General features: G+C 37.4%; 1 protein-coding gene across 2 annotated transcripts; it reads right to left on the bottom strand.

The window, feature by feature from the left end:
* Positions 1-127: 127 nt before the first annotated feature.
* LOC129258398 (microspherule protein 1-like) lies at positions 128-21,422 on the bottom strand. Of its 2 annotated transcripts, none has more exons than XM_054896681.2 (14): positions 21,309-21,422; positions 17,272-17,568; positions 13,970-14,601; positions 13,356-13,562; positions 11,741-11,866; positions 9,915-10,024; positions 9,185-9,293; positions 8,420-8,558; positions 7,405-7,480; positions 6,479-6,507; positions 5,846-5,938; positions 4,134-4,216; positions 2,570-2,785; positions 128-1,495 (listed from the first exon to the last, which is right to left on the bottom strand). In XM_054896681.2, the coding sequence occupies exons 2-14, from the start codon at positions 17,525-17,527 to the stop codon at positions 1,415-1,417; spliced, it is 2,157 nt and encodes a 718-aa protein (XP_054752656.2). In that variant the 5' UTR covers positions 17,528-17,568; positions 21,309-21,422; the 3' UTR covers positions 128-1,414. The 2 variants fall into 2 exon arrangements, with proteins under 2 accessions (XP_054752656.2, XP_063953421.1); XM_064097351.1 differs by having other exon boundaries at positions 21,305-21,377.
* Positions 21,423-26,715: the final 5,293 nt, after the last annotated feature.

The raw sequence follows: 26,715 nt of genomic DNA, 5'->3' as shown, positions 1-26,715 counted from the left end.
GGATTTGGAGCTCAATCTGATTCACAATCTAGACACTAACGCCAAACACTGTACTTGATATCAAATATGCCAAATATGAGAAGGCATTTCGAATACTGGATACACACAAGAAAAAGTCTGGAACATGATTGAAAATTGTCGCATTCTCTTACAAATAACAATTCTACCACAGCAAAAGGCAGCATTTGGTTAACATTGAAAGGCTAGATGGGATTGCTGGGATCACTCAGGGGGTGATTGGCATGAAAATAGGACAGAGTGAGAAATACAAGATATAAATATGAACACCAGAAATTTGACAAAATGACATAAGATGAGGAAGAGAAATTAAAAAAACGAGAAAAAAGTCGATATGATAGAGAGAGAAGGGGGAAGAGAGAGACTTAGAAATGAAGAGACACAAAGGCAGGGGGAAAAGAGAGATACTCGCATAGAGACAGAGAGAATTGAATAGAAAATTGTACAGAATGAATAAAACTGTTTTAACTCAATTTAGTATCTCATATTTTATATCATAACCTGAACAGTCAAATGTGAATTTAATGACCACCTTCTGCAATGAAAGTGATCATTCTATGTTTTTTAATAATCAAATAAGACTTTCATTTATTCTGATTATTTTCCACAGCTAGAATAATTGTGATTCACAAGATCAAATATTCTTTAAATATTGACAAAGTTGGTAGAAAAATGATGAAATGACAAACACTGATCAGAACAATGATCAAATTCGCAAAATAATTCAAGTAAAACATTATTTGTGCATGTGATATGGCAAGCCAGATTACTTCATAAGTGGTTTCATGGTGTTTATACTAACATCATAGGCCACATTCTTAACTAAGGTTTAATTCAAACTCTGAGGCAATACCATTAAGAAAATGTATACACGACCCCCCCTCCAAATTTGATGTAAATGTATTCCCAAGTTTATTCTTGAGTGTTTTTAATAAACTTTAAAAACTATCAATAAAAAGTAAACAATAACCTCACTCAAGTCCCTCTGATAGCATGACGAGAGTCATAACCACTTGGCCATGTCACCCCCACATACAATATGATGATGTCAAAGGCAATTGATGTCTTCAAAGAAACCAATGTTAATTTCACCCAGGGGCCCATTTTCATAAAGAATTTACAACTATGGTAACTTTCCCATGGTTACAGGGCTTAGCAGCCAATAAAAATACTACAATGGCAAAGTTAACAAGGTCGTAATTTCTACACCAAACAGCCAAAGTAAAGCACAGTAGGTTACAATACAAACATCTATCAATGCAAATTTGGTAAACATGACACCTGTTTCTTTCTGTTATTGCAGGGAATATTAGCATTGTTATGAGTTTCATGTAGCAAGGTGTGGTATATCTTAAGGATACAATTCTCCTCCATCTCTGCAACGTGAGCTAGGCGATCATTTGACGGCCATTGGTTCTGTTCTTAATGTGCTGATTACATCTTGGTTGACAAGAAAGATGAACCTTAATCCAGCAATCTGCAAAAATATAAATTAGAAATATGATCAATATCTATATCAAAGATACAATTCAGAAGCTGAGGCTTGATTGATTTGTAAGCTCTCAAACTATCTGAATTTTGCCCCTGTACAAGGGAAGATAACTTATCTAAAGCCAACTGAAGATAGGTGCTAGGGTGAATTGGCACTGGGTTTGGAGACTTCTTGTGAGTGTCCCTCTATGTTGGCTTTGGGGTAGGTAGCTTCCATCTATCAAGGGCCAACCAAACTGCTCTACTCTCATGGTTAAATAGATATTACTCGGTGTTTACCCAGTAACAGGTGATGTTTACCACCAAAAAAAGAATCTATTTTAATAACGTCACATATAGCTTACTGTCTTTATTACTCGAAAAGTAATTATTCAAGTTTCCTTGTTCCATAAAAGCCTGAAGTGAGCTTAAAACATGCCTTTCATAAAATGCTTTCACAAATTCTAGAGTTGGCACATTGCACTTTACATTCGCTTTGCCATATACATACAGGAGGAATACGCCATACCCCCACTATCCTTAATAAGATTAAAGGTAGCCTAGATTGCTTAATGATAAACTGACCTAAAAATCCTAAAGGCACCATTTATATCAATGGGTTGAAATAATCAGGACAAATATTCCAACATAGATTGTTTTCAGACAACAATCAACCTCTATTTTAAAAGACTTTTCTCAGTTTCATTTACAAACTGCATGGCTTCCAAAGTATGCCGGGAAAATTCTACTCTAATTGTGTAATGTGAACAGTCATGGAAATTCTCTTCACGCTCACGCTACTAAAGGTGTTCAGAAATGAAGATTTTGAGAGAGCGACCTCGGGCGCGAAATTGTGAGGTACAGTTGTTTTCAATGAAAATATGTGCGTGAGTAATGGAGTGCATGGATATAGCAATTATAGCTCTGCACGACCCCAACATGCAAAATGTGGATATTACTCATGGCTTAAAGAGTCACAGGTGCTAATGGTCAGTCAAATACGGATAAAAGATAGAGAGGGACTGCCCTTCCCCTTGAACATCAGTCTAAACAAGGAATCAATCATGATTGATGTCTTTACCTCTACTACTGAGTTATTGGTGAGTTTCCACTTCTGTCCTTTGAGCACCGGTTTCCCATCGATGTGAACGGCCCTCTTGCCCTCGTTAGCTAGATAGAATTCCCCGTTGTTTCTGAGTTTGATGATTCCTTGTTTCCGAGAGACCTTCCATGCTGGCCCCTCTAGAGAAAGATCTACGTCTATGGTGTTGTCTTTGCTTGATCTACCAATTGTGATCTGAAAAATTTAAACAAGGGTACTTATGAGTGACTGAGATGGAAATGTTTCACCTTAATAACGCTACTATACAATATACACAATGTCAACTTGATTGAGCTGATGCTATTTAAATTGGTTGTGACGCTTTGTCTTTAATCCAGTAATAGATAAATTAACAGTCTCTTCTCTTTAAGTAGTCATTAAAAGTGTCCTTCTCTTCAATGTGTTATGTGTATTTGGCAATCTCTCAAAAGAGGACAAGATGAAACTAGGAAAAGTCAGCTCAATCATGAAAGACACTTCTCATCCACTCAATCATTACTACTCATTCTATCGTTCTGGCATAAGACTTTGTCCCACTCCAACCCGCCTATCCCGTTTTAGAAATTCATTCATACCCGACTCTATCCACAAATTAAATTCAAAATAAACTTCTGTTCCCAGCGAAATGATGACACTGATGTACTGATATCCCGGAAAGTTTCATGATAATAATAATAATCACATAAAAGTAATAGTAGTGATGATAATAATAATAATGTTAATAATTATTACAATATTTGAATGATAATAATTATGATAAGTATTCTGGACGACTCAAACTTTTGTAAATGTTTTATTGTATCTGCTTCATACCTGAGTAACTTATTTGTTTCTTTGTTTTATTTTGTTCATGCATGTCTAATGTAATATTACACCAGTGGAAAACGAATTTCTTTGTAATCATGTTTGCGAAGATAAATATCTTGTATCTTGTATAAATAAATAAATATCTTGTATCTATTCATTGCTAAAGATGAAATTTAAAGCCATAGTATCCTTTTAAGAGTAGACTGCACAACTGATGGAACACCCCCCCCCCAAAAAAAAAAATCCATTGTATTCAAAGTTAAACTTGAGTAATGGCAGTGATCAAAATTTTGATTTCATAATCGTTAGCATGAATATGGGTCAAGGTTCTGGCTTAGATTACATACTCCACATTGCTGTGAATATGATGCAGTCTAAACTAAAATGAAGTACACTGAAAATCACCAACACAGATAAGAACAAATGGGTATATGTATTTCTATTTCATAGAAAAAGATCAAACGACTGCCAAGCTTGTTTTGCTAATTACTCAGAGATTATTTCACTTCTATTGGAATGAATTCACACATATTTTCATCAATCAATACAAAAGCTTGGGTGATGATTTTATCAAATTTGGTTTGAAATCTGCTTTAAAAAATACACAAAATTAAAATTATAAATGCAACAATAATTAACCTTTTTAATTAAGTAAATGTGATTTTAAATAATGCCATTTGCAATCCCAAAATGCAATTGAATGATATGTCTGTTATGATGGAACAAGATAACTTACCTCCTTAGACCTCATTAGGTACCTGACCAGACGTCCTCTAAGAACAGCTAAAGTTTGACTATCAAACTCCTGGGATGGCATTCCTACAAGTACAAAACAAAAAAAAATCAAAAGATTTCAAGATATGAAAATTATCTAAAGTGGATAACTGTATGAAAAGGTAAAGCCCATGAGATCTCTATGCGCTTCCAAAGGACTTAGATATTATTACCCCGGCTGTAGCTCAAGCAGCTAGCTTCCAGCGCTCGGCATTTCAAGGAATAAATTCCTGCCAGGTACCCATTCACTTCACCTGGGTTGAGTGCAGCACAATGTGGATACATTTCTTGCTGAAGGAAACTATGCCATGGCTGGGATTTGAACCCATGACCCTCTGTTTCAAAGTCCGGAGACTAATCCACTGGACCACAACGCTCCCAATATACAACCCAACAGCATACAACTAAAATAGCTAGACACTATTTGCAATGAACTAGAAGTATCCATTGCAAAATTGTAATTGATGCATCAATTGCAGTTACAGCTCATCAATTAAACCTTTGTATTTTGCAAAGTAGACCAACAATCAAAAGCAAATTTCCAATCACATGAAATTGCAATACTTAAAACAATAGTAAGTTTTTATATAAAAAATACCAAATAATGTAAATATGTCTATGCATTTCAGAAAATAAAGATGAGAGAAAAGTGTTATTGTGTTCACTTTGTTGAATTGAGGTACAAGTCTAATTAGTACAGGGCCCTGTTGCATAAAATTTACTATTATGGTAACTTTGCCATCCAATGGTAACTACCATGGTAACGTTGATCACCAACCAATCAAAATCAAGGATTCCAGACGAGTTACCATTGAATGGCAAAGTTACCATAATGGTAACTTTTATGCAACGGGGCCCATGTAAGTCTTAAGATATCAAAACCTAAATTTGGTTTTCAATCAATTGCGAGTTTCTTGCAATAAATCCTAAGTCACAAACTCAAATATGATCGGAGCGATACTACATGTACATGAAAGACAATGGGTCAGACATTAGGCATCCATTTCAAAGTTCTAATGAAACAAATGTCAGCAGAAAAATGTGATGCTAATAAAACAACAATACTACTGGAATTTTAAATTTGAGCTTCTCACAATAATCAAATTAAAAATTCAAATCTTATAGAACAGAATCATAGAAACAGAGCAAGCATGTCATGCTTCTGCATATTCCTGTCCATGCTCAGGTCCCATCTACAGGTCTCCAATAAACAGGGGATTGCCATTTCAGGGTTCCCAGCTTTTCAAGAAAACAAAATTCCCTGATTTTTCCCTGATAAAGTTTAAAATTCCCTGATAATTATTCAAACCCATTCCCAATTTTGCATGTTTTTAAAAGTTTTTGCAGTGAATTACATTTATTTTCAGTATAAAAACAATAATGTAAAACTAATTAGTGCTATTAGACAGGTATGATAATGGCCTCCCTTCTCCCCATACAGCCATCCTCCATACCCCATAACCAGTCATTCAATGGATGTTGATTTGATAAGCAACAAAACATAACAGAGTCTGACTGACTATCGTGCTTTCAACTTTTGGGCAAATCAAAATTCCCTGATTTTCCCTCATTTAAGGCATTTTTCCCTGATTTGAGTTATTTTTTAAATCAAATTCCCTGATTTTTCAGACTGGAAAAAGTAAAATAATTCGAATTAAAAAAGATTGATCATACCTGTGACATTTTCAACCAGGACCTGCCATTTGGGAATCTCATCTTCAAGATGTCTGATTTGTCTTTTCTGCCTCCTGTCAAAGGCTGCAAGCTCTATAAATCAAAAGAACAATAAAATGAATGATGATTTGTAAGTAGCAGTTTAAACACATATTGACGAGTAAATAATAGGCCTCTTTTAACAGGCATTTTTCTCAATTAAAACAGATGGAATTGAATCAATGATTTGCAAGTAACACAATTATAACATAAGTTTAATAGCAAGTAATGATGAGCTAAAGATATGTCAGTAAAATCGCTTTCTAATCTAAAGAGTAAAATATGAGAGTAATTTGTAGTCTACATATCATTATCAACAAAGAAAATAATTCTTGTGTTCTTATTTTGTAATAAAGGCTCTAGTTAAAAAAATCTACATAAATTCTTCACATTCAGTCAAATGTATCAAACAAAAAGTAGCTTACAATATGACTAGGGGGGGGGGGGTCATTCATGAAGCACCTTGTCAGTGGTTTTCATCGACAAATTTGCTTTTTGCCATTCAGATGCAAATATTTTAGTTACTTTTACTTCATGTCAATGATACTTTTCAGTTTCTTCAAATCAAACTTCAAATTCAAATAAAATACTCACCATGCTCCAAGATTTCATCCCTTGGATCTCTGTTTCAAGTGAAATAGAAATAATTTATGTAAGCAGAAATCTACATGTATTACATTATGCAATAAAAATGTACTTATTTGCACCCTTGAAGTTCATACCATTTCAAAACTAAGGGGATGGATTTCCATTGAATTAAATTCAGATACATGTGCAAATTTGAAATGCTAAAGGATGCTAAAATGAAATACAAAACAAAAGAAGACACTACAGGCTCATTCACTTCAAACCTCAGCAACCACTATTTATGTACAAAGTCAATGGGATGTGAGACGTAAAAAAATTGCAGAGGCAAGTAACCATACTATTGTCACAAGGCAGCAAATACTGAGTACCAATCAATTTCTTTTTCATAATTTAGTGCAAATTATTCTGTATAGAGTTGCACTTGACAAATTCACGAAAACATAATAAAATCATGACATCCTATGCTGTAGCTCACGGCATTAAAATTGCTTCCTTATGTCACAAATATGTCAGCAAAGTTTTGGATCACTTTTGAAGCATAAAGTGCACATTTATTATCATGAGTGAGGAGATTATCTCACCATAACTGTCACCCTGAAAAAATGTTGCTGAGTTTTGTCTGACCATATCTGAACAAGGCTTAATGTGGCTGTACTACTTATCACCCAACTCCCTTAAATATCTGATACTATGGTAATTGTACTACCTTCAAACATCTAATCTCAGGTTGCTTTATTGGTTTTGTGAATTTACAAGTTTTTATTCATCCTTTTGTCCCTAGAAATTGTCAATTTCGTACAGTAACCAGTGGGAGAGGGTTGTCTTACCACCCCCCCCCCCACACAGGCCATTACAACAAATCTTTCGAGATTGCCCTATTTAGCACCAGGTAGACGGTAATATAAATAAAATTGCAATTTTCTTTTACTCACTGTAGTTGCGAGTCGTCCATCATGTCTTCAGCATCAGAGAAGTTTAATACATGGTCACCTCTGGGCATTGGTTGAACTATATAAAAAAAAAACAAGAACAAAAAACCAGAGGAATGAAATAAAGAAACTAGCAGCAGAATTATTTTACAGTGGCCACATTCCACCCATATTGACCAGGCAACTTTTGAGGGTTCATCACATATACTGACAATGCCAAGAATGTGCAAATACTCATCTTCATATTTTACAGCATTATCTTAGCTTGGTCAATAAATGTATCCCTCTTCTAAATATCTTATCCTAGAAAAGATGACAATTTCATAATAACGACCTCCTTACTAGTCAAACTGCATATTAGATGCATGAGTGTCACACTGACACTGTATGAGCTTATTCATTTCTTTTTGCTACTTTTCTGAGTCCAACATCAACAAATTCCATTTTAGCCTATTCCTATGTTGCATTTTATGAATGACTACATGAAACACCAAATCACAAATGTAAAATGTGATAACTTGTGAACATTCATCATGAATAGTGGAAATATATGAAAAAATGAATGAAAATCCATATTTTATTGTTCGAAATAGACACAAAATGAAATATTCTAAAAATTTGCTTTGCCCAATTGATCGTGGGCCCGGCAGTCGCTGTGCAGTGCCAGATCGACGAGGCTCTATCCCTTTAATCATTGAACACCAAACAGGGTAGTAGCAACTCCCATCTTTTATTAACGTAATTTGGTCTGATGTAGCCGGGGTTTGAACTCAAGACCTCCCCGTTGTGAGATGGACGCTCTACCAACTGAGCCAACACACCGTTCTATGTATGCAAAGCATTGGTTTACACGTCAGTGGAGTATTTCATGAAATCCATTGCCAGTGACTTTCATTGTCAATTATCATAAGCTCCTGAAATCCTTTCATCTGATTGGCTGAGAACAAACTAGTTAATGAAAATCAATTGCTTCATGAAAAACTCCCCATATTAATCTACAATGTCCAGGGTATTTCACCTGTTTGGTCTGGAAGCAAGTGATACTGTTTCATTGTCATCCAATGTGTCTGTAGACCTTTAGCCATTCTCATTGGATTGAAGATTGTACCATTCTTGTTGATGAGTTCCTGGAATGTGTCCACGGTAGGTAGGGAGGTCTGTGGCAGAGAGAAAAAGGGAGACGCAGAGACAGATAGTATGAAATAGAAATAGGGAGACAGAGAGAAAGAAAGACAGAGTAGACAAACAGGAAGAGAGAAAGAAAGTTGGGGAGAAATTAATTGATCATAACATTATGTACATCCATTTTTTTTTAATAAACACAAGTGCACACCTAGTTACCAAGAATGTGTATAGCATTTTTATTTATTTGAATGCAGGATAAAATAGCATTGTTGATTAAATACCTTGCTCACGGGCATACTTGTGCCGCGGCCAGCGATTGAACCTCAGACTTTCTGTGTATAGCCAAGTGCCATAGACCACTCAGCCACGGCACCTCCACTTACTACATTATGGACATCACGTTTGATAATAACAAGCAGTCCTCATATGTTTCCAGATACTATCTTCTTTAAATTGCAAAATAATTGCTAGTTCCATGCATCTAGACTAAAAACAAGAACTGAAAATTAGTATTAAAAAAACCCAGACAAGACAATAACAATTCCTCTGCCGACCACTTTCATTGGACATTGCATTATACTTTTGTACTTATTAAAACATAAGGACTTCTAGAATATTGTTTTGTTTAAACTTGAGAAAAGGCAAGAATACAACTTACTGAAGTAATAGTTCCGACAACCTTTTCTTCCTCTTCTGAGTAGAGAGCTTGCGACATGATAGCAATCTTAATGTCTGGATTTAGTAACCTCATGGCTGTTTGGGAAGCTCTATTATCATCAAGAAAGAGGGAAAGCAGTGAAAGAAAAAAGGGGAAAGAGTAAGATAAAGAGGAAGAGAGAAATAGAGAGTGGGGCATTCAAAAAGCATTTACTCACAAATCAAACTTTGCTCAAACCATTCTTATTTTTAAAGACTGATTGGAAACGTTCTGTACTACAGCAGACAGATGATAACCTATAAGTTCTAGAACTATTCTCCGGAAGGACAACTTCTCTGACAACAAGGAACATGCCCCCATTATAGGGTTGCTACTGTACATTGGTAAAGTGTCCTTTAGCAAGTCTTTCCCTCCTGGGAGTTCTTCACCACAGGATATGTGATCCAGGAATTTACCATGCATGCATGGATCATATCCAGCGATCAGTCGAGCTTGTATAGTTGATTTGAAATGGTCTCAAATCAATCTTTCAGAGAATTTCCAAATTTGAATACATGAAATTCTAAAAAAAAAAAATTTATGAGAAGCAGAATGGTTAAATAGTCACTTAGATTTATAGCAAAATAGAAACTTTGAATCAGTCTAAAAATCCATCTTTTAAAGTATTTCCAAATGTGAATTTTCCTTTGTTTTTCTATTTCACACGAGGCAGAAAGGGTTTGATACTCACTTGGATGCTATAGGATCATAGAGCAACGCATACCACCTCTCCTCTAGCTCTTTCATGGAGAATCGATGAGAGAACTTCACACCCTGAAAAACCTGCTCAAGATCATTGGTCTGTAACAATAATTGGATAAAAATCATTTCATTGGCCACAGAAATACAAATCAAAATGACAACAAAAATTACAATCTATGGGGAGGGTTGGTTTGAGGATGAAAGATGCATTGAATCATCAAATTAAAGGGAGCGGCAAAGGGCAATTGCTGTGAATGTGAGGTAAATCTACTCAGCAGGGACTAAACCAGAGTTAACCTTTGGACTCAGTTACTGACATGACTATGGAAAAGCATTTGAGAAATTTGTCATCAAAGTTGATCCTCCCTCACAAGGAATAATTTTTTCTTCTCAAATTTGATTAGCATTTCTGCTTCTGTTCAGTCTTATGTAAAAAAAAAAAATTGCTTCAAAAAGGGAAATTTTGTGTTGCAATCATTAAATAATGTGGAGTAAATCGCGATGCAATACCAGGAAATTATTCCCTGCCATATTCAAGAGACATGACACTATACACAACACGCTGTAGAGTTTGACGCAGGATATACATCAACACAAGGTGTACAAAATCCATGTCTAAACTGGGAGCAGGCCACAATTGAATAAGGCAATCATAGAATCATGACAAAGATAACAGCTGTCTTCAAACAATTTTGAACAGTAGTTTTTCAGGTTTAAAAGAAGGAATTTTTTTTTCTGCATATCACATTTGCGTTTTCAAAAGTGATTCATACCCATGGCCAACAAAAACATTTGCTAGAGTCAAATGTGTCTAAATTTATCTTTGAAAAATGTTATTTGGGGTGGAGAGTATTACTTTGCAATGATGCAAAATTTGTAAGGGTACAGTGTATAATATTGTGCGTATTTCAGCAAAACTTATTTTTCTAAATACATTTCTCTGACCTTTATCAACCAACGTTTTCTACTTTGGTTACTGAGCCAGCCAGTGTCATTCATGTTTTTTATTACTTTAACCTATACAAATAGTTGTAAAGGCTTCTATTTCTCACCAAAACTTTGAAATCAGATAAAAAACGTACAATGGAAATAAAGAACAGGGATTATCTTTGAACTTGGCCCTGGTGTCTTCATTCATTGAGATGCCATGACTCATACCACCCAACAATGAACATTATATCCTGGGTAATGTCCCATTATGGAGGTTTATAGAGTTTTTTTCCCTCTGTCTTCAAATTGACTTCCTGGTTACACTATTCCATGTGGATTATAGTGAATGTGCTAAAGTATAAAACTATCCCAATAAACTATGATATCTAATTATTAAGTATCTACGGCTCCTTATTTTTAATGGCATTGGATGCTACTGCAAGTTTATAAAGAATACTTGACCTAATATAATTTCACTTCATTTGATTAATCCATTTTCTTTGATCAGAGAGTGAACAATGGCCATATAGCTTGGGATCAGATGTTTGAGTTAAAAAGAAAATCCCAAGATTGAACATGTCTATCAGTGCATACTAGTGTAATAAAATGCAGAGTTTAATATTTAATAAAATTAAGTGCAAGGGTGGTGAAAAATCTGCAAAATGCAATTTATGCTAGTGGATTTAATTCAATCAGAATTGGTGAAGTTTTTTTTCCTTAAATAAAGAGTGAGAACGGACAGGATTTCAATACATACTCTAGTCGACTGATATTGATAGGTGATTTTTCTTTTTAAAATGAGAAAAATCAAGAGTTGAGTATGAGAAATAGTTCATATAAACATTTTGAATATTCCATACAAAAAACGAAAGTGGCATACAGTACCTGATGGATAGCAGTGATCAATGCTAAATCATCTTCAGCTGTCCAACGGCTGGTCTCTCTAGCTAAAGGGACTATGGACTTTGTTTTCTTGGAGCGACTGGACTTTGATGAACTGGATTTGGAAGGCTGGAAGAAAAAAATAAATTGTAGAAGGGTGAAATGCTTGAATTACAAGAATGTATTGAATTGAAATACATTATATTTTTTTCAGTAAAATGTTAAAGCTTTACACAGGATAATGACTTACACTGATCGGCATATTCATAATTTCCTAGTATCTCTTTCAATACATATCAACTGAATTTCCATCTGAACGTATAATTTTCTGGCACACACAATTCAAACCTAAATAATATCAGTCTACCTCAAGTTATCAATGATCATATTTCCAACTTCATATGTATAATTTTAAATGTTATCTTTCCCGATGACTATATTCTCAGGTATTCCAATCTCGCCTCTGCCAACATATTGTTGTCAGGGGGAAAAAAATAACGGGGGGGGGGGGGGACTGGCTATTGTCCTTATAAATTTCTGCTATAAAAATTCAAATGCAGAATATACTTAAATAACAGTGTCTATGGGTCATTCATTACAAAGAAAGCCCAACATTACACTTTGAATGAGAATGAAAAGACATTTTATTGAAAGTTTACACCGCCTTCAACAAAGCCATGGAAGTCGCCATCTTGTAGATGTTCTCAATCTGTTAAAATGGATAATTAGATTTGCAAATAAAATATCCAAAATAGTACTCGTTTTTTATCGTTTTTTTATTACTGTTACGACATTACGCAAATTGGCAAATACATGTAGCACAGCTCAGCATGAGATTCTTGCGCTCATTATCCTACCTTCATGGAGTTTGAACAATCTTTTTTTCCCTCATTCATTAGTACACGGCCTGCGCGAGCCTTCCTCGCAGCTGCCTCAAATTTGCGAGCGCAATATTTGCGTGAGGAACGTAAGTGCGTGGGGGTAGATTCTTGATTCCTACCCAGCTCACTGTCACACTTGGTTATCGATCCAACCTATGGATTAATACAACAAATATGCAGCCATGTAGTTTAAAAAAATTAAAATGCATTTAATTGAATGCAGTATTGTCATCCTACATCTCAGCAAATTGTATCTTGTTGTAATCCGTTTCTGTTTATGGTAACTCCCGTAGGAACTCGGCAGGACAGCAGTTTTGCTGATAAACGCAAAGCTGTTAACCAATTACCTAGGAAACATTTTAGTCTAGGTTTAATCAGTCATAGCGGCTGACCTTATAGACGACAGATATTACTCTTGGGCCTTTTTTATCAAAGAGGAGACAATGGCAGAATGGGGATTCAAACTCACGACCTGGCGATTAGGAGTCCAATGCTCTAACCACTAGACCACACGATCCATGTCTTGTCATTGCGTGTTTTAATAGTGACAAACTTTTAATGTTCCAAAATAGTTTTCTATGGCCAAGGTGTACACATGTCACGTGGTGTTAAAAAAAAATAGTCCAAAGAAAAAAAAAATTTGCTGCATGTTGTAAACAGATATCTCATACTAAATTTATAAAAAGTCAGAAAAGAAACCAAGAGTTTGATGTCTATGTTGAGAATTCTGTACTTACAAGTGCTTTTCCCTTCCTTTTCTCTGGAGCTGGGCGTAATGTCTCTGTCTTCGACTGTCTTGGTGCTGAGGGTGTAGGTTTAGGTTTAGGGGTTACAGCTGTCTCTATTTTGGGCTTCTTGGGGACATGGACTTCTGTTTTCTTGGGAGGTGGTGGTGGTGGAGGGGATGGCTTACTCATTTCTACTGCCTTTGGTGGAGCTTTTTCCTGTGAACAGCCAAAAAGAGAAAGAAGTACACTGGTTATGAAGAAATAATGATGAACAACTCCATGAAATTAAAATTTATAGACATGAGATTTTCAAAGATTAATTACAACTCAGAATATAATTTACTAAAGGCTTATGATGACAAAATTCATGTCCTGCAAAATCATAATCTTGACAGGCCCGAGTCAAACCCGACTGTCCATCGGTGGTCATCCGGCGATGGTGGTTGCTGGTGCAAATATTTTTAGACCCGGCTCTCTAAAGAACATTTCGTGTTTAAGGATTATTTTCAAACATAGAATTCTAATTAATGGAATATTTAGATGTCATATAAATCAAGAGTAATTTTAGCCTTCTATGAAATTTGTGCAAAACAACTTGTCTCCGGAATACTCAAATTTTCTACCTTCTTTTCCTCCACCACCTTCACTACTTCTTCTTTTACAGGCTGCGGTGATGGAGGTGCTGGTTGAGGCTTGGGTGTACTCTGTGGTTCAGGTGATGGTTTGGATGGTGTTGGTGAATGATGCTGAGTGGTTGTGGATGGCATCGACCCTGGTGTCAAAGGTGATGGGGGAACCTTGCCACCACGGGTTGACTTCACCAGACTGCTCTCCACGAGCTCATCATCAAACTTCTTCCTCTTGATTGATCTCGACGAGCTTCGGCGTTTAATCAGACTATCCTCTTGAGACTGCAGGGTGACCGGTGTACTTGGAGTGGACATTGCCCTCCCACCAACGGTCAAACTGGTTGTGTTACCAAGAGACTTTGGGGTTGTCACCCTGTTGGAATGTCTGGTCTTCATGGTGGGAGTGCTTGGTGCAGATGAACTGGGGTTTGAGGCACCATTACCTCCTCCTAACCCACTGGTTCTCGTCTTCATGGTTGGTGTTGGCACAGAAGGTTCACGGGATGAGGTCCTTGTAAGTGACCCAGAGCTCGGTGTAGTTTTAGTAATGGAGGATGCTTCTGATTTGGTAGTATCCATGCCTTCTTCAGAGTCTGGTAGCAGGGTTACATCTGGTTTTATGGTAGCTATGAAAGACAAAAGTACACATTTGAGTAATATAAGCCTACTAAAAAATAATGCCATTCCTCACCATATATATTCAAATTTGAATTTTTAAATAGGTTGTATATTAATGTTAAGCAGAGCAAGGCTTTAAATTAGAAATCACACTACAATTCATTAATAACTAGATTACATTAAAGTAAACCAAAAGAGTACTTTCTTAACAAATTATACTCTGCTTTCTCTAAATGCAACAAACGATTGAACATGGACAGAAAGAAATTCTACATGCAAAAATTACATATATAGCTCTGTACTTAAAAACAACACATCTCATCATTTTTCTTTTTAACTTCAACTCCTTCTTTCTCCCTCCCTCCCCCCCCCCCCTTCTCTTCCTCCTTCTCCTCCTCCTCCTTCTCCTTCTTCTCCTCCTCCTCCTCCACCTCCTTCTTCTTTTCATTCCCCTTCTCCTTGACACTACATAATTCATTTCCAGTGAAGAACACTGTTTCTAACTTTGCTATTTGAAACCAAATATCAGTATGTCATCAAAATAAATAATAAAAACAGAAACATTCAGAATATTCCTTTAAATAACGAATCCAGAAAAATTCAATTCTGCATGCAAACAATGATTAAAAAAAAAGATTATCGGAATATAATATTACAAGCAAGATTTCAAATGTTAAAACTTATTACATTTACAAATAGGATTGTAGGCTGAAACAGAGCAATCGTTTTCTCAGACAAAAATGGTGGTCAAGATAAACAATGTCATGCAATGTGTAACTTTTGAAATAGAACAAGTTATTTTTCATCTTAATAATTGTTGTTAGTTAATATAGGAAATACAGATGTAACCTGTTCATGAAACATTTCATGAAGAAAGTCTCTCAATTAACATTGGATGAAACCACCTACAAAAACGGTAGCCAAGCACATACAAACGGATATAAATTCAAGTTAACATACTTAAAAACGAATGTCAGAATAAAAGGAAAACAAATTCTGAAACAAAACAGCCAGCAAGTTACAACTCCAAGAAGTCCCTACGTGATAGACGTTTTCCTCCAACAACCAAGACTATCAAATCAGTAGAGGGTGGGAATCTAGGAGGGGATCGCCACTTGATGGCGCTTGGCAATCCTAGATGACTATAGGATTTCAAAGTTGTATACTTTAGTCCTAGACTGGTGGTCTTTCTCAACTGGCTGTCCTCCTTCAGCATTCGTTTCTTGGAGCTCCGCTGCTTTCTTGTTAAAAACCTGTAGCTCCTCGGTTTGTGAGGTCTAAGGTTGTGAACAATTGCTAGAAAGGACAAATAGACTTCTCATTACAAGAATGTTTTTACTCCAGAATTTTAAAGGGAATATTATTTAAAATCAGAGTGGAACATGAAATTGAAAGATTTAAACTGAAATTTACTTATTGGAGAAAATAATTAATGATAATGTGCACCACAGGGGAGGAGAGAGATGAAAAGAGACAGAGAGAGGGAGGGGAGAAGAGAAAAAAGAGAAGAGAGGAGAGAAGAATGAGGAGTGAGAAGAAAAGGAGTTTTTGTAGGGATGACAAGGGAAGGAAACAAGGAGAGACCATCTTCCTGGTTAGGTTTAACATACAGTACATGGACATATACATGTAACTTTACTGACCACACAACATCAGCATTCCAAAAAAACAAGTCGGGTACATACATTGTATCTGAACTATAAACATCACTCTAATATAAATTTCTTAATCCTTTCTTCACACCTCAAGTGCATTTCAACTTTAAAAAAAAAAATCAATCGGGAGTATTTGAAAGAAATGAGACAAGGAATAAGAAAGTAGGAATGTTAAATTTAGGGGGTGCTGGTGAAGTTATGGCCGTTTTGAAAATGAGATTTTCCTCTCCAAAAGCAGTAATATAAAAAAAACATACATACTGTGTAAAAGGCTTTCTATCCTATGTTAACGAAATGAATAGTATTTTTTAAGTAAATTTTTATAAAATTAATCCCTGTAAACCAAGGATTTTCTTAAAGGGGGCAGAACACTCATGTTGGCATTCTCCTACATGTATTTAATGTGACATAATTATATAAATAATGCATTGGAAAAACTGAAAATATGATATTTCAGTCATTTGGTAAATCAAAAACAAATCTGAGCAGTCGCTACCCTAAATCACAATATTAAATGATTCCTAAAGCCCAGCGAACACTGTGCGATGTGACTGCACCAAGATCAGATTGCAACAAAATCACATACTCTGCACAATCCTACATGTAAAATGTGCAACTGTGACCCGCTTTTGCAGACCAAATCTCAGACATTTTACATATCAAATCTTTCTGCGATTTTTCTGTGAATTTGCCATTTTCAGCAAATCAGATTTGTCCTAGATGACGACGTCAAGGCCAATTTGCTGTGCGCTGGCCCGCAATGCGATTGCACTGAGATGGGATTGTTGCAATTGGATCTTACTGAAGTTGCATCGCAGCAGTGTGGTGCACTGGGCTTAAGATACAGTAGTGATTACAATTTTTTTAAAGGTTATTACTATCAAACTTTCATTTACAGTTATCTGTCCTCCAAACTTTTCCTTTATAATCTGAAAAATCAGAACAAAATTACAATTCATTTGAATTTCCCTTTAATACACCGAAGAGCAAATGAAGTTCATATTATAATGTTACAAAGCTTACCACTCCTTGTGATGATAAGCCCAGCTGAAGGGCTGGGTTGATTTTGTGTCGATGTTACTGTCGTTGATGTTGTTGAATCAGTGCTTGATGTTACCGTAGTGGGTTCAGAACTCCCTGGAGCAGCTGCTGTGGATGCAGTTGTTGTTACTGTGGTAAATGAAGATGTCTCACTTGATGTGGAGCTTGAGGTCGATGCTACCGATAAACTATCAGAGGGAGGGACCTGTTCTTGTTTCACCTCACTTTCCTCTGACATCTTCCTTCTTTTTTTCTCAGATGAAGTTTTTATGTAATCCCCTGCATATAGAAGGAGGAAAAAAGGTACAATATATGAGCATGGAGTTTGTTCTCATAATCTCATTGTACATGTAAATATTTCATGCATGCACGTACACTTTAGATCTACATGCACAGTGGCAAACTGTATAGAACAGATAACATCGCATTCACTGCTAGCTAGTGTCGATATTGCATCGTGTTCGTTGCCGTTTGTAGAATCTATCGCAACATGCACAAAGTCAATTGATTTCCGGAGCGTCGCGTGAATGTGCATGAAATTGGTGAGTCTCGATAATTTTCGATCGATACTGGAGCGATCCGATCAAGAACCAAGACCATTCACAGCGTAGACAATGTGACTGGATATCGTTATCGCTGTCGATACTTCCACACTAGACCAAAAGCTTCGGTCTCTGTTATGTAAGTGCGAGTCTACTATTACTAAAAGTCTAAAACCAGACAGGCCTACATCATTCAGCTCATGCACGTGCTGTCCTGTCTGGACGTGTCTGGAGCAAATCGTCCGATATATATTTGGTCACATTACACTCGCTACACCTTCAAATGGGATCGTACTTGGAATATTTTCATTTTCATGTCGGGTTTCTCCCCATTCCCCAAATTATAGCCCAGCTTCTCATTTCTGAACTTCTGAAACATAATCACACTTCTAACAAAGATTCAAGACAAGATTTAATCACAGTAACAGTAACTAATCACTTACATTCATCACCAGAAAGTTTTACTGCAAAACACGTCGATTCACAACCGACCACATACTCAGCAGGCGCACATCATAAACCTTTCTGACACGATTTTAAGTATTGTTGTTTACGTGATGATGGATATCAAAATTTATAGTGGATATGCCATTTAAACTGAAATAAAGGAAAATGTGTGTTTTGTAATTTATATATTAAATATTAATTCATGAAAGAGATTTTCAATTGACAATTATCATTCTTTCATAATTCTCATCATTATTCATCGCTATCATCTTCACCAATCTTGATAATCATTTTCACTAGCCATCACTCATCATCATCGTCATTTATTTCAGTTTCACTCTCATTATCATTCATCACAAAGTCCGCCATTATCAATCAGTAAATCAGTATCATAATAATTGACAGTACACATTAAAACAGAAGTCAAAATGAAATTGAGTTGGTGAGCTGAACAGATGCCTCGATTAACAGGCATTTTAGAATTTATTTCTACATGTACATGTAGGTCAACTTCTTGCCAGTCAAGGATATTTTGATAGGAGGGAAATACGTTCTCAAGTTTTCCTCCATACTTTTAACTTAAAAATAACGCTGTTTAAATGTTCAATCTACTTTAATGATTTAATCCCTTCATTCTAACAACTATCGTTTAAAGTTTAATATACGATGAGTTACGCATTTGAAATCATCAAAACATAAGACGGGAAAGAAAAACGATCTCAAGTGACACCATAGTAAAATCGCCATCGTTGTCAGAACGGAACTTTACTCCATTCACGGACGGTCATGCTCCAAAACTGATATAAGGTCATGTTTCAAAACTGATATAAAAAACGATGGTTTTCAGCGGGAATATATTACCGTAGAAGATTAATTGATATTGGCGATCATATTGGCGACTAAAACTTATAAATTTTGTTGGTGAGTCTTACTAAATTAAATGAGTTTTTGTGACAGGAAAGTGGTGAATCAGTGTCCACGGATACCCGAACCCGAAAAATGAAAACCGTTATCCGTCCACGCGGGCGGAAACCGTTCGGATATCCGTTTGGTGGCAGCACTAATATAATTATTACGTAATGAGTAAAAACGAGGTCGACGAGATTCCCCATTTTCCATGTGTGCTTTTTTTTTCAAGCGTATGCGATTCCATGCAATTGTATGAATGCATTAACATTGTATACCATTAATTCATTCAGAAAACTTCAAACTTTCAGAAAATATGGGTTTCTACATGTACTTCATGTACTAGGTTTCTCCCCCTCCCTAATGCTCTTTTTACATGTTTTTCATCAAGAAAATACCTGAAAATATAGACAAAAAATAAGACTTATTGTTCTCTGGCTTTGAACACCAGGAAAAATGCTCTAGTCTAAACCTCAACAATCTTGGTATCAAATGAAAGCTTAGAATCTCCCGCAGCGTATAATCACCGCCGACAATGGCCTTCTGCAAGTTTAGTGCCCCAGAAGTAGTATCAGAGTGCAGAGGTCAGTCAGAAATTTTAACAAAATGGCGGCCTCCAATGAATACACGATCGCGTAGTGTTCCGAAGTCAATGGATTTCAAAACTCAGAATTTTCCACTTTTCCAGAGATTATACTAGTCAAATAAACGGTATCAAAAGAACAAGAAACTTTTCCTCTACACATAGATGTCTTTAGAAAGGTAAAAGATCAATTAGAAAGTTTTATCAATGTTTGCAACATCAGTTTTCGTGTACAAACAGATATAAATTACGAAACTGCCGTTTCATCGAACTCGCTAATGTCAGTAATGATAGACCTTTATCCATAGGACCATATACGGTAATCGTGGTAAGTGCATAATTTCTGTTTCCACATTTTATTAAGATTACTATTGAGACCCCAATCTACCCCAGTGTCTCCCTCGTTTTGCACGGTCGAGTCCTGGCCTGGGCTCCGGCCACTCACACTAATACAAGGGACCGTGTTTGACCCTGGATTTCGAAGTAGTCGGCAAACATCGCTTCATTGCTGAAGTAATATTTGCCGAAACTCCTTCTCGCTACGCACCGGGGCTCTTTCCGGTAAGTAGCAATACATAACAAAATTATACATATGATTTTGAAATAATTTCATTATAAAAAGAGCAAAATTCAAGATTACTATTGGCGATGATATTAAACACTTTTTTGCAATTAATTTAAAACGATGACTAATAAAAAAAAATTGAAAAAAATACACATGCCTGGAACAAAACCAGCAGTACAAGCTTTAACGAACGTCAATAATACGGTATACCAAAGTCTATAGTCTATACAATGAAAAGATTGGACACTTTACGGACTTCGCGTAATGCCTGCCCTTGCCCTTGCGTCGATTTGCGTGTAAAATAGTGTAGGCTAGGTGCCTAGTCTTTCCCTCGCGTGCCTTGTCGTGTCTTTGATATGAATATAAATCGCGCGCCCTCTTTAGGAGAAAATTGATATCCACACTAACCAATTTTTATCTCCATGAAATCTTCACTAAAGATCAAGAAAATATATAGGCCTAGGCCTACATATTTTTAAAAAGAAACTAACTAAGTTCAACTTCAAGGAGAAGTCACGGAAGGATGAGTAAATCAAATGATTCGGTAAGTGTCATACATAGTCATACTCATACTCATGACATAGACATAGGCCTAGCAGAATGTGAAATACCAGATTATGCGTGATATTTTATGTGGGCAAAAGCCCAGTATATTTTGGATGTGTCGTGTGTGTCGCGTGAATATGACTGTTATTCCTTCGCACGCGAGCTGATATGAACCCATGGGCGGGCTCCGGCCCGCTTCCTGACCGGGTGAGAGTGGGTCTAGCTCTATAATTATAAACACGACACGATTCACAAGGTATGGGACCGAATTCCCACAGGTGACGGCCTCAGGCTCCGGCTCAGCTCAATTCAATAAATCAATCCCTACCTTTCTAGCTAGTCCTAGTCCTCATTACATAATTCGAAAGTAATTATAAAATCCTGTAAGACATTGATACTGACGTTTATAACAAAAAAAAAACATACTTACAAGCTGGGAAACATGGGTAAAACAAAAAATTTCCGTAGTTGTGAAGTTAGATCTCACGGATTTAGATACTCGAACTACCGATACTTAACTTCCGATCGACCAGACCCGATATGCGGCGAAATATAACTTAGCAATGAAATTAAAGTGCTAAATTTTATTATTCTAATTTTTTTGAAACATTAAATAAAAATGATTTTCACCAAAATTTAGTATTTACAGGTAATATTAAACAATTGCAACCTCAAACCAATATTTGTAATACTCAAAAAAAAAAGATAAAACTAATTATGCAAATTTAGTTAGCATACGGCAGACATTTTCTCTCACGGTTAGCAAGGATTATGAAAACTTTTTACCTGAGAAAACTCTGGTAAAAACTGAAAACTAAGGTAAGTCTGATTTCTGCCATTGACTTTAACACAGGGCAAAAACTCCGGTAAAAACAACCTGAGTTTTCTCAGGTAAAAAGTTTTATGCAACGGGCCCAAGTTGTCGGATCTATATTATAGGGATCTTGGAGTTGGATCTGACAATTATCCTTGGTTTTGATTGTGGTAAATGTCGGATAAAACATCCGGACATGTCAGATAAAATATCATATTAACGGGGGTCGAGTTCACCCTGACATTGAGTTAGTTTTATCAAAAGCCGAAAAAAGTGGAGAGTGATTTTTTTTTATTTGTGACGTCACATACAAGCAGATCGCACCAGTGCAGTACGGCGGGGGGGCCGGGGGGTGCACTCGGTTTTGATGGCCCTGAAGCTGAACCGTACAGCTCAGTCACATTTCCCCTACGGCACGCCGCCACGCCGACAACTATCCTTGGTTTTGATTGTGGTAAATGTCGGATAAAACATCCGGACATGTCAGATAAAATATCATATTAACGGGGGTCGAGTTCACCCTGACATTGAGTTAGTTTTATCAAAAGCCGAAAAAAGTGGAGAGTGATTTTTTTTTATTTGTGACGTCACATACAAGCAGATCGCACCAGTGCAGTACGGCGGGGGGGGGGGGGGGGGGAGGGGGGGCCGGGGGGTGCACTCGGTTTTGATGGCCCTGAAGCTGAACCGTACAGCTCAGTCACATTTCCCCTACGGCACGCCGCCACGCGGTGGCCGTACGGCGAATCGACACACGTTTTTAAAGTTATTTTGTCCAGCTACATAAGGTTGTTTGAATACCAATGAATAAAATGGTTATTTTCGACTCGCCGTACGGCCGCCGGAGAGGAAATGTGACTGAGGTATTAAAAATTGAGTTTTTGAAAATGAAGGGCCAATTAAGATAGACGGTCCTCAGACAGTGCAGCTGAGAATTCAATGAAGGATTTTGGACTTTAATATCAGTTACGGAAACACATATGGTCTGCACGTCAGGACTATATGCTATATTAAGCTGCATGACTCCGTTTCATATAGGACTTGCAACTGTTGTAAATTTGAAATTATGGCAACTACCATAGAAACCTTGATTATTGGCTGCTGATATCTGTTACCATGTTAGTTGCCATCATGCTATAATTACAAAGTTGCAGCAGTTGAAAGTCCTTGCCTGATCTCGCACTTGCCAATTGGTCATGTTGGTACAAGAAATTCTTACTAATATTGTGTGCACTTTGTTTCATGTAAGCCAATTACGTTTCTATTGAATTGAACTGAATTGAAACAATAGGCCTATGGAATAGAAATTTTGTGCATGTTTTCTCTTCCTTTTTTTTCAGAAAGGAGCGATTGAAGAATCATTATTGTGCATGCATCGGGAATGAAACATTTGTACATGTTTCTTTTTTTTTTGGGGGGGGGGGGGGGGCTTCCGAGTGATAAAACTAGAGAGCAGGTTGGTCAGTTAGTGAAACAAAATGATACTTGGTAACGGCTGGCAAAACCTGAAAAGTGCCCTTTTTTACTCAAGAAAATGCCCCCTCACGAACGTGTACTGTGCCCTTTTCATCGGAATTAGAGGACCCGTTTTGGGTGTTACCAATTGCCGTTTCTCGTATAAGTGCCAATCCCCCCCCCCAAAAAAAAAAAAAAATGCCCCTCACGGACGTACGTGTTCTGTGCCCTTTTCACCTGACTCAACCCATGTTAGCAAGTCTGTAAGTGGCAAATTTCGCATAAGTGCCAAATTTTAACAAAAAATCACCCTCACAAAGTACGTGTTCTGTGTCACTTTCACCTGAGAAGGGCCCGTTTTATGTCAAGAGCTTCATTGCCTTCTTGTAAGTGCCCTTTCTCGAATCAGTGCCCCTTTTCACCCATGACAAGTGCCCCTCACGAACGTCCTGTGCCCCTTTCACCTGCGGTGAGAAGGATCCGTTTTATGCTGTTAGCAAGCTAGTGCCCTGTGAGCCTGTTGCGGGGCCTGTTGCCATCTTTTAGGTGCCCTTTCTCGTATCAGTGACCCTTTTCACCCATGAAAAGTGCCCTCACGAACGTGAGTCTGTGCCCCTTTCAATTGCGAAGTACCGTGTGTTAACGAGTGCCCCTTTCCCTTCTCATAGGTGCCTGTTCTTCATATCAGATAAGTTGTCCTGAAAAACCACTTTTTTGTGCTCGAGGAGCGCCCGCGGTTTCTTTAAGCGCCAGTCTGCTTAATTCCTTCTGCAAGTGCATAATGAATGAAAAAACTCGTGAAAATAATCCTAAGTGCCTTAAGTTTCACGAGTCATGTGAGTGGGGTAGATAAGTCATTTCTTCTTTGTTTTAGGGTCATGGCCGCACGCAGCGGGGGAGCCCCCCCCCCCCCAAAAAAAAAAAAAAAAAAAAAAAAAAAAATGAAAACTCACATTGTTTTCCTGCAAATGTATGCACGAAATCCATAAATTTCACAAATGCAAAAGCACATCAGTGATTAGACAGGAATAACCGTCGTTTCTGGGGATTTCCTTAACAATTTCTGACATTTCAAGGAGCCAACGTAGTTCAGCGGAACAACCAAAATACAGAGACTGAAGCTTTTGGTCTAATCAGTGATAAGCTCCGTTGCTTCGCTCCCTCGCTTTCAAGTTTTTTCCAAAAGTTTTACGCGTGCTTCCCCCCAGCCGCTCCTGAGACACATCACAGCTGTTTTCTACAAGAATACAAAAAAATTAATTCATGAAATTTATGTAGGCACTATGCCTATGGGGGAGCTGCTCGCATATGACGTCCCATGATAATTAAAATGTTAACATTTATAAATTAATTATTTTCTGATGGATTTTCTCAAACCTTCACCAATATTTTCTATAAAGCTGCTTTTATTACAACCTATTGTCAGTTGTACAACTCTGTGAAACTCTTACCGCATCATACAGGAAAATAGCTGCCGTATTATCAAACCTGAATAATTACATCCAGATCATGCATATTCATTTAACACTGATATATCGCTATTTTGACTCTTTTACTTCGACCGGGCGTTGTGGCGTGCGCCTGTAATCCAGCTACTTGGAGGTCGGGGTTGGTGGATCGTTTGAGAGCGGGAGTCCTGTATGTCGTCGTTCTATGGCGATCGGGCGTCCGCGCTAAGCTCGGCATCGATATGGTTACTTGATCGGAAGATCGGGCAACCAGGTCGTCTAAGGAGGGACGTACTGGCCCAGGGCGGAAACGCAGCAGGCAAAAGTCCCCGTGTGGAGCAGTAGTGGGATAGCGCCTGTGAATAGGCGGCGGCTTGCAGCCCGTTCAACATAGTGAGACCCAATCCTTTTTATTCTATTTATCTTTTCCCTCTTTGGTGATCGATGGCCGCGGTTCGAGTCTGAAGGTGTCACTGGGCCACTATTTTTTTCTTTCATTTTCATCTTTAAATTATTTATAGCTAGCCTTTGACTATACTGTCACGAGTGTCACCACTACCACAGAGGTCAAATGTCAAATCCTAGTCTGCTGGGCAAACCCTTCACTCGAGTTAAGGGTCTGGATGTGCAGCCTACTCATGCCTTGTGTACTGGATCGAGGCTCTCTAGCTCGTATGTGCTAGTCTTTGCGTGGAGGCACACTTGTTGATCAAAGTTCCAATCGCGGTCTGTGCCTGCAGACTATTAAAAACCATACATGACCGACTGCCCAACATGCCCAATGAGTCTGAATTCAGCTAGCATCCCTGGATTATTGTAATATCATGACTCGGCTAGAGCTGCCAACCGTAATTGTGCCAAAAAAATCACATTCTTTAATTTATTCCTTTTTATCCTACTGTTCAAGCCTGAAATCCTATTTTTCTTATTTTTGGAGAAAAAAAAAGACATACCGAGAATCACGGGTAACTTGAAACATGCACTTTTTGTGTGTTTTTTTGCAGGATCATTACAAAATACTTTTGAATTAAAAAAGATATGTATGTGGCAAGATTTCTTCAATGCCAGCGTACTCTGCGTTGGTAGGGGCGGGGGCAGTGAAAGCTTACACCGTTTTTATGCTGAATGTTTTATAAAAATTCATTAAAATTGTAAACCAAAATCATCTAATTTCACTATCGAATATGAAGAAGTGCCATCAGGATAATTAAGCTGGGTGACTTCGGCACTCTTTCGCTTTCGAGTTTTTTTCCCCCGCCAGATGTTAGCCTACTTACTCGTCTCCTCGACCCATGGATCTACGTACGGCTCTTGGGGACGCCCAAAGTTTATGGCATGAGCTCCGTCGTGAACGGGTTAATTGGGGCCTTTCGCAAACCTCACGGACGCTAATATTAGGGTCCCCTAACACAAAATTTAACTCTTAATCATACACTTGATTTTTTAGATTGATTGTACATTATAGTCAATAGAATCAAACGTAGAAAACTGCTCTACAATCAATGCTAAGCTTTGTGTTACAGGGGGTTACAGGCCCTATACAGATCTGCTTTTCGTGTGCAAAATTCTTTCCCGCGACACCCGCACCATACATGCATGATGTACATTACGACTGATGGCTGGAGATATTCGAAATGCAGGACCTACAATAGATTATGACATGGATAAGAAAGTGGTTTTTCAAACAAATCGAGTACATATTGAGTGAGGAAAAAGTTTCTGAATTAAGGCTTAGATATAGATCATTACAGTCCATCGAATCGATATTGCATTTAATGTGGATTATTGGTGGATCTCTGGCAATTGATTCAATGGGTCACATCACCTCTCCAGCAGAAACCATTTCGCATGCGTTGATTATGTACACAGCATGTATACGTCTGAACAAGGAGTTACCTTGGTCTGAACACGTACCAGCCGAAATTTCTTTTGTTTACTCCTACACAAACGATATGCCTCTAGCACACAATGTAATGGGCATTATGTTTTACTTTCCCCATAAATGGGGGATTAGATTCGAATTCCCGAGGGGACCACTTCCATTGATGTGTGGATACCAGGCACGACCATGCGGTTTCGAAAAGCGCCCTAAACAAGGGAAGCAAGGCTTTTCCAGATTA

Source organism: Lytechinus pictus, chromosome 1, assembly GCF_037042905.1.
Source record: "Lytechinus pictus isolate F3 Inbred chromosome 1, Lp3.0, whole genome shotgun sequence".
Classification (NCBI taxonomy): domain Eukaryota; kingdom Metazoa; phylum Echinodermata; class Echinoidea; order Temnopleuroida; family Toxopneustidae; genus Lytechinus; species Lytechinus pictus.
Note: the sequence above shows the minus strand (reverse complement) of the source record. Positions and strands in the feature narration are given on the sequence as shown.

Excerpts from the sequence above, each read along its gene's own strand:
- LOC129258398 (XM_054896681.2), bottom strand. The coding sequence starts at position 17,527 with ATGTCAGAGGAAAGTGAGGTGAAACAAGAACAGGTCCCTCCCTCTGAT. Across the intron at positions 13,563-13,969 it reads AGGTGGTGGAGGAAAAGAAG|GAAAAAGCTCCACCAAAGGC; the intron begins GTAGAAAATTTG and ends GGCTGTTCACAG. Across the intron at positions 4,217-5,845 it reads CCTGGTTGAAAATGTCACAG|GAATGCCATCCCAGGAGTTT; the intron begins GTATGATCAATC and ends TTGTACTTGTAG.